At 35.3% G+C, this 8,907-nt stretch overlaps 1 protein-coding gene across 1 annotated transcript in view; it reads left to right on the forward strand.

Moving 5' to 3' along the window:
• The window catches only part of ikbkb (inhibitor of nuclear factor kappa B kinase subunit beta), a 36,828-nt gene extending 27,944 nt beyond the window's left edge, over positions 1-8,884 (forward strand). The window contains exons 19-22 of the mRNA XM_067394298.1: positions 2,908-3,055; positions 3,177-3,298; positions 3,383-3,482; positions 5,721-8,884. Coding sequence (XP_067250399.1) covers positions 2,908-3,055; positions 3,177-3,298; positions 3,383-3,482; positions 5,721-5,768 — 418 coding nt within the window. The 3' untranslated portion in view covers positions 5,769-8,884. The remainder of the gene's footprint in view (positions 1-2,907; positions 3,056-3,176; positions 3,299-3,382; positions 3,483-5,720) is intronic.
• Positions 8,885-8,907: the final 23 nt, after the last annotated feature.

The following is an 8,907-nucleotide window of genomic DNA, read 5'->3' on the forward strand; positions in this document are numbered from 1 at the left end:
AACTTAATATATTTTTGTTGAAATCCGATGGCTCATTGAGGCCTGCATAGCCAGCAATGACATTTCCTCTCTCAAGATCCATTAATGTACTAAAAACATATTTAAATCAGTTCATTTGAGTACAGTGGTTCAATATTAATATTATAAAGCGACAAGAATATTTTTGGTGCACCAAAAACAAACAAAAACACGACTTATTTAGTAATGGCCAATTTCAAAACACTGCTTCAGGAAGCTTCAGAGCGTTATGAATCAGTGTATCAAATCAGTGGAGTGCCAAAGTCATGTGATTTCAGCAGTTTGGCGGATTGACACACGATCCGAATCATGATTGACACACTGATTCATAATGCTCTGAAGCTTCCTGAAGCAGTGTTTTGAAATCGACCATCACTAAATATGTCATTTTTTGGCACACCGAAAATATTCTCGTGGCTTTATAATATTAATATCGATCCACTGTACTCACATGAACTGATTTAAATATGTTTTTAGTACATTAATGGATCTTGAGAGAGGAAATGTCATTACTGGCTATGCAGGCCTCACTGAGCCATCGGATTTCAACAAAAATATCTTAATTTGTGTTCTGAAGATGAACGAAGGTCTTACGGGTGTGGAACGACATGAGGGTGAGTAATTAATGACATTATTTTCATTTTTGGGTGAACTAACCCTTTAACTTAATGCTTTATGATTTCGTCTAGGTAGTAGGGTTGTCAAAAGCACCTCTATTTTGGTACAAAGTCGACACTGGAATTGTAAATATACAAACTCAGTTTGGTACCATATAGATGGCTGCTTTCAAACTCCTCGCTCTATGACAACTGACGAGCAGCAGCGGTTTCCATTTACATCGTGTTTTTTTTTAAGCGGTGTACATTTTATCCAATCACAAACACGTCTGTCGAGCGCGAGAACGCAGTGGTCAATTAAAACAACTTGAAAACAAATACAAAAACAAATAATTTCGATACAAAGTCGATAATATTGTAAAAATAATGCCTCAATTCGGTACCTGCTGGTAGAAGTCTGAGTTTAAACCGTCCCGCGCATATTTGTTTGCTCTCTGTGAAAAGCGTTGACGGTTTCCATTTACATCGTGTTTTTTGTTGTTTTGTTTTGTTTTAAATGGAGAACATTTTATTCAGAACGAAGTTGCCAATCAAACTGTCAAAAGCACTTATTTCGATACAAAGTCGATACTGAAATGGTAAAAAAAAACTACCTCAATTCGGTACCCGTTGATAGATGGCTGATTTTAAATCCTCCCGCGCATATTTGTGCGCGCTCTTGTAAAGCGTCAACGGTTTTTTTTTTTATTTTTTTATTTGTTTATTTGACAGGGACAATGCAATCAAACATAGTTACAGAACAAAGTTTGCAGCCGATGTGATTCACATAGAGGTTATAGCAAGTGCTAATTTTCAACTCCCGTCCCTGGATAGGCCTTTCTACTATAAAAACACAATATTCAGTTCTAAGAAAAAATACACAATGCCATTTTACATGTTCAGAACTCACTCATTCTAAAAACTCATTCTAAAAAGTACACAGTGCAATTTTACATATTCAAAACTCACTTATTCACGTTCAGACATCAAACGTTTCCATTTACGTCGTGCCAATCAGAGGCGTTGTTAGTCAGAATCCACTTAAGACGTCCGCGAATCATTTCATAACGACCAACGAAGTATAAACACAGTGTTAATAAGAAGATATTCATTGTGCAGTGTAAATATGAGATTGAATCTGAAATTGGGATGTTGTAGTGATGATAAACCATTATCATCCCACATGAAAATCTTCTTAAAGTGCCCATATTATGCTGTTTTAAAGTCTCCTACAACAGATTTACACTCATCCAAGGTCAAAAACACTTAATTTTCTCATAACACATTAACTTTTCTCACAGTGTCTGAAACGGTTTGTTCGAAGATTTGGTCTCTCTAAACCCCGCCTTTCTGAGAGCCTCCTCTGCTCTGATTGGTCAGATAGCCCAGTCTGTTGTGATAGATCTGAAACCAAATGTGCATTAGCATATCTGAAGTTGGGATGTTGTAGTAATAAGCCATAACATCCTACATGAAAATATACTATTGTAATTTATAGTAAATACTGTAATGTTTTTGAACCATACTACTTGAATTAATTTGTTGTAGTAATTCTATAGTTGCTGTGGTAATAAAACACTAGAAATTATAGAACTAGAATTATACTACAATACACTAGAGTTTACTGTAGTAAAAGCTAAAGTATACTACAGTATTTATTACAGTTTATCAGTTCACTATAGTTAATACTACATTATGCTGTAGCATTCATTAACAAAGTGTTATAAATACTATAATATATACAGTATACTACAATTTACTATAGTATGGTTCAAAAACACTAGTATTTACTATAAATTACTATAGTATTTATTTCATGTGGGATCGGACAGGACATAGTTAACAAAAAAATAAATAAATAAAGAATCAAAGCATCTTAAAGGGATATTTCACCCCAAAACGAAAATTCAGGCATCATTTATGGCATGAATTTCTTTCTTTTGTGTTCAGCAGAAGAAAGAAATTCATTAGTTTTAGGGTGAACTATCCCTTTAAGATGCTTTGAAGCAATCTGTATTGAATAAAACACTGTTAAGTAAATGTGACTTGACTAGCTCCAGTTGTTTTTGATAGGAAGCTGAGGTTTTAAATTCTATTCATTGTGTATCTGTATCTAATTAGTATATAATTTGGACCAGTTCCTCTTTTGTGCCTTTTACTTGATCATTTCAACATGATTTTTTGTGTTTTGTCATATTGTCTTTGCTCTATCCTGTATACTGTCACTGTCAAAGAATGACTTGTTCGTATAACACATAAAAATAAAGTTAAAATAGTATATGTGTGTGTGCAGTAAGACGATGGTGTGCCGACAGAAAGTGCTGGAGCTGCTGCCGCGTGTGGAGGGGATGGTGAGCGCGATGGCCCGGAGCGAGAATCGACTGCTCCACCTGCAGGAGAAGAGACAGAAGGAGCTGTGGAACCTGCTCAAAGTCGCCTGTGTATGCATACTACTCATACTAGAGTATATTATGCAAACCATCTCTGCATACATGGAAAACCCAGATGGCCAAAATATACACAGATCACACTGGATGCTTGATTTGAGTTTGTGTGTTTTAGAGTAAGGTTCGTAGTCCCGTGAGTGGCAGTCCAGATGGAGGACGGACTCCACCGGCCCCCGGACACCCGCTGATGTCTCACAGGCCGTCACATGCCAGCAGCTCGTCCGACGTACCGCAGACGTGAGTTCAGCGCCAGTGTGTCAGACACATTTGCATTCATTTGCATGTTTCCATCATGAGCGTTTGTCTCTTGTGTGTGTTCAGAGACGAGTCTCAGCTTGTGATTGAGGAGAGCAAGATGTTTGAGAACCGCCTGCAGAGTTTAGTGCAAGACACCATTCAGGAAACAGAGACCAGCATGCAGGTAATCAGTGGGCATGAAAGTCTACTTAAAGTGCCTGTATTAATCTATTTTAAAGTCTCCTACAACTTGGGTTGCAAAATTCCCAGAATTTCCAAAGCTGGAAACTGTCCATTGGAATTAAAGGGAATATACAGGAATTAATGGGAATAAATTGCAAAATTGCAGGTTAGCCTATAACAGGGTACTTAAATGTAGTTGAAAAAAACATTTCGCAGCATAATTTTGATTAAAAGTACCATATTTGTTGCAATTTTAGTTGAATTTTTACCCTACACATTCCTCAATCACAGTCACACATCACATGACTTACTGCAGGGCTATTGAGGACACACCCCCTGCATGCACTGTGCATTGCCCCAGTCCATAACATGCACATTTGATCAAAAATACAGTAATATTGTGAAACATAACTACAATTTAAAATAATATTTTTTCTATTTTGATATACATAAAAATGTAATTTATTTCTGTGATCAAAGCTGAATTTTCAGCATCATTTCTTCAGTGTCACATGATCCTTCAGAAATCATTCTGATATGATGATTTGATGCACAATTATCAATGTTGGAAACAGTTGTGCTGCTTAATATTATTTTATAAACTGTGATACTTTTTCAGGATTCTTTGATGAATAAAAAATTAAAGAACAGCATTTATTTAAAATAGAAATCTTTTGTAACATTATACACTACTGTTCAAAATTTTTGGGTCAGTAATTTTTTTTTCTTTTATCGTTTTGAAAGAAATTAATACTTTTATTCAGCAAGGATGTGTGAAATTGATAATTAATAAGTGATATTATAGTGATATTGTTAGAATAGATTTCTATTTTGAATAAATTCTGTTCTTTTTAACTTTTTATTCATCAGTGAATCCTGAAAATAGTATTACAGGTTCCCAAAAAATATTCAGCGGCACAACTGTTTCCAACATTGATAATAACTGAGTATCAAATCAGCATATTAGAATGATTTCTGCAGGATCATGTGACACTGAAATAAATAACACTTAACAATTGCTGCAATAAAAATATATTTATTTTACATGTTTACTAAATTAGAATCAATTGAATGCAAAAAATAAATAACTGTTATTTCATGTTATGACCAAACCAAATGTTTATATTTGTTTTTATATGATACATTTTATAGAAATATTATAAATTTACCAAAATTTCCAATTAATTCCCATAATTAATTCCCATAAATTCTCATAAATTCCCATAAACAGTTTGTTCGAAGATTCTGTCTCTCTAAACCCCGCCTTTCTGAGAGTCTCCTCTGCTCTGATTGGTCAGATAGCCCAGTCTGTTGTGATTGGTCTGAAACCAAATGTCTATTAGCATATCTCTGGATCAGTGTTGCCAAGTCCACGGTTTTCCCGCAAAATTGGACTCCTTTAACACTGTTGCCGGGGGTTGTTTTTCATGTCCGCGGATTGAAGAGACCCAAAATAACATCATCGTTTTACAGTATCAATCTCATCAAAGTGGAAAACAGAAAACAGTGTTTTCCCGACATGAACAACACAAACCAAACTCTACCAGTCTCAGATACAACTACAGTGTTTGAGGGCGGGGCATAGAGATGCTGTTCAGCCAATGAACACAATACGCTGGCATTATGCAAATGAGTTACAAACCTACTCGTTTCAGGCCGTTTCTTTTGTTTGGGAGACAAAAAAACTCCATTTATCTGCACTTTAATCTTTGAAACTGCAGATTTTTGCAAACTACATGCATAATAGGGGAACTTTAAGAAATATAACTACTTGATTCGTGTTGCTAATTAATTTCAAAATCAGCAAAAAGTAACAGTAATTGTTGACATTATCAATTATTGGTGTCACCTCTGAGTACTCGAGCAAATCCCTAGTAATCATAATTATATTACTTTTTTTATTGACTAATTGCATAATAATTAATTTGAACAACACAATAAATTCATAAAACATATTACAGTTTTTAAGATTTAAGTCAGAGGTCATCCTGATGTAAAGGTGTATTTATGATTAATTATTTATAAAAATAATCATTCTTTTAACAAGTTTTGTTTTAAGATCAATCTTAAGAAAGAAGATAACATTCTTAGAAGTAGTTTTGGAAAATGCAACATTTTTGTAACTGTTTACTATTAGGAAAATGGCACTCCAGAAGAATTTTATTCTTAAGAAAGTTTTGTGAATCGGCCCCAGAATGAGATTACGCTGATCACTGACGTTTCTCTTGTTCTCTTTCAGATACTGAGAGAGTGGAAGTGGCTGAATGGAGGGCAGGATCTGGCTTGATGTCATGGTTACCTGCCAGTCAAACGGCTCATTACCTCAAAAAGCAAACAGAAATGATGCTCTACCGCCACCAACTGGAGTAAACGTGATACTGCAGGCAGTGTGTGCTGGCCAATTCACTCCTGTGAAATCACACTGGATGCCTTTCTTACTTTTAATAGGGTTATAAACCCTTAAAAACAGTTTTTAAAAAAAATAATAATTTCTTAATCAAAGTTTCTTGTATCAAAATACTTGACTATTTTCCAGCCTTTCTGCTGTCTTCTATGCAAACGCCTCTTCACACGTGCCCATTGAATTGTGTACTGTGAATATTATTGGCTTTATGACATATTGCTTGTGCTGTTCCTCATTTGTAAGTCGCTTTGGATAAAAGTTTGCACTAAAGAGTAAATGCAAACATAAATCTGTCCTAGTTCGTCATTACCTCACTGTGACTAGATGGACTGATCACTCTAGTAGCTGTAAATGATGTTTAAATGTGGTCGTTTGTTTTTGTGGTCATGAAAAAAGATAATCTTGTCCAGATGAGTGTGTGAACTCAAGCCCTGAGTACGCGCTCAGCCTTGGAAAGTATACTTAATTTGACTCGTACGCGTACACATGCATTCGACGTACGCAGTTTTGAGCGATCTCGCCACGAGTTACAACCCATGTACACGTCTTTGAATTCTTTCATGCTAGAGTTGTTCAAATGAAGGTACTTTCTAACCTCTTTGCACAATCTCTCGTCTATCCATTACTGTCTGTTCTGTTAATGCAGTTTTTCTTTGACTGCCTTGAGAATCGATGCCCCCTAGCCGCCTTGTGAATAGACTAATTAATGCAAGCAAACAAACATACGAACAAATAAATAAGTGCGCATGTGCGTATACGCACGGTTACAAAAATCCGATGGGTATTCTTCAGATGACGAAATTTGCATCACGCGCACTGTACGCTCGCTGACCCTCGCGTGTGCGTAAAAAGTGAACTATGCTTTGGGCTTTATGAAATATGCAAAGTACATCTTCAGTTGAGGAAATTATTTTTATATGCTGACAAAAACAATTGCAATATTTTTTTTATTTTAAAGTTAGTTTTTTTTTTCTTCATTTTTGTCTGTATAGTTTTTAATAATTTCAATTTTAGTTTCTTATTTTAGTACATCAAGTTAAACTAACTAAAAATGAGAAATGTAGCTGAAATAAAACGTTTATATTTTTTTATTTTATTTTTTTCAGTCTATTTTATGATTTTGGTTTTAGTTTACTTTACTTATGGAGACCCGGACATGCCATGCAGGAAAAAAATAGGCTAAATCATGCACACAATTTACTAATTCATGCGCACAAATAAGTAAATCAAGGGATCAAAATAGTAAATTGTGCGCACTAATTAGTAAATTGAGGGATCAAAATAGTAAATCGTGCGCACTAATTAGTAAATTGAGGGATCAAAATAGTAAATCGTGCGCACTAATTAGTAAATCGAGGGATCAAAATAGTAAATGGTGCGCACGAATTAGTAAAAATCGAGGGATCAAAATAGTAAATGGTGCGCACGAATTAGTAAATCAGGGCAACGAAATGGTAAATGGTGCGCACAAATTAGTAAAAATCTAGGGATCAAAATAGTAAATGGTGCGCACGAATTAGTAAAAATCGAGGGATCAAAATAGTAAATGGTGCGCACGAATTAGTAAATCGAGGGATCGAAATGGTAAATGGTGCGCACGAATTAGTAAAAATCGAGGGATCAAAATAGTAAATGGTGCGCACGAATTAGTAAATCGAGGGATCGAAATAGTAAATCATGCACACGAATTAGTAAATCGAGGGATCGAAATAGTAAATGGTGCGCACGAATTACTAAAAATCTAGGGATCAAAATAGTAAATGGTGCGCACGAATTAGTAAAAATCGAGGGATCGAAATAGTAAATGGTGCACACGAATTAGTAAATCGAGGGATCGAAATAGTAAATGTTGCGCACGAATTAGTAAAAATCGAGGGATCAAAATAGTAAATGGTGCGCACGAATTAGTAAAAATCGAGGGATCAAAATAGTAAATGTTGCGCACGAATTAGTAAAAATCGAGGGATCAAAATAGTAAATGTTGCGCACGAATTAGTAAAAATCGAGGGATCAAAATAGTAAATGGTGCGCACGAATTAGTAAATCAGGGCAACGAAATGGTAAATGGTGCGCACAAATTAGTAAAAATCTAGGGATCAAAATAGTAAATGGTGCGCACGAATTAGTAAATCAGGGCAACGAAATGGTAAATGGTGCGCACAAATTAGTAAAAATCTAGGGATCAAAATAGTAAATGGTGCGCACGAATTAGTAAAAATCGAGGGATCAAAATGGTAAATGGTGCGCACGAATTAGTAAATCGAGGGATCGAAATGGTAAATGGTGCGCACGAATTAGTAAAAATCGAGGGATCAAAATAGTAAATGGTGCGCACGAATTAGTAAAAATCGAGGGATCAAAATAGTAAATGGTGCGCACGAATTAGTAAAAATCGAGGGATCAAAATAGTAAATGGTGCGCACGAATTAGTAAATCGAGGGATCGAAATAGTAAATGGTGCGCACGAATTAGTAAATCGAGGGATCGAAATAGTAAATGGTGCGCACGAATTAGTAAATCGAGGGATCGAAATAGTAAATCATGCACACGAATTAGTAAATTGAGGGATCGAAATAGTAAATGGTGCGCACGAATTAGTAAATCGGGGCAACGAAATGGTAAATGGTGCGCACAAATTAGTAAAAATTGAGGGATCAAAATAGTAAATGGTGCGCACGAATTAGTAAATCGGGGCAACGAAATGGTAAATGGTGCGCACAAATTAGTAAAAATTGAGGGATCAAAATAGTAAATGGTGCGCACGAATTAGTAAATCGAGGGATCAAAATAGTAAATCGTGTGCAAGAATTAGTAAATCGAGGGAACGAAATAGTAAATCGTGCGCACAATAACATTTTTTTTCTTGCATGTCACATGCGGGGCTCAGTATTTACTAACCCTGGTGTACAGTTTTTTTTTACACATAAAATGGTGTATACAAGCATTTTGTGTTCGTTTTTCTAGTGTAATTTACTTTTAAATATTTTTTAATACTACTAAAAAGAAATAAAAAGCAAATGAG

The sequence above is a fragment of the Chanodichthys erythropterus genome, chromosome 9, assembly GCF_024489055.1.
Source record: "Chanodichthys erythropterus isolate Z2021 chromosome 9, ASM2448905v1, whole genome shotgun sequence".
Lineage (NCBI taxonomy): Eukaryota > Metazoa > Chordata > Actinopteri > Cypriniformes > Xenocyprididae > Chanodichthys > Chanodichthys erythropterus.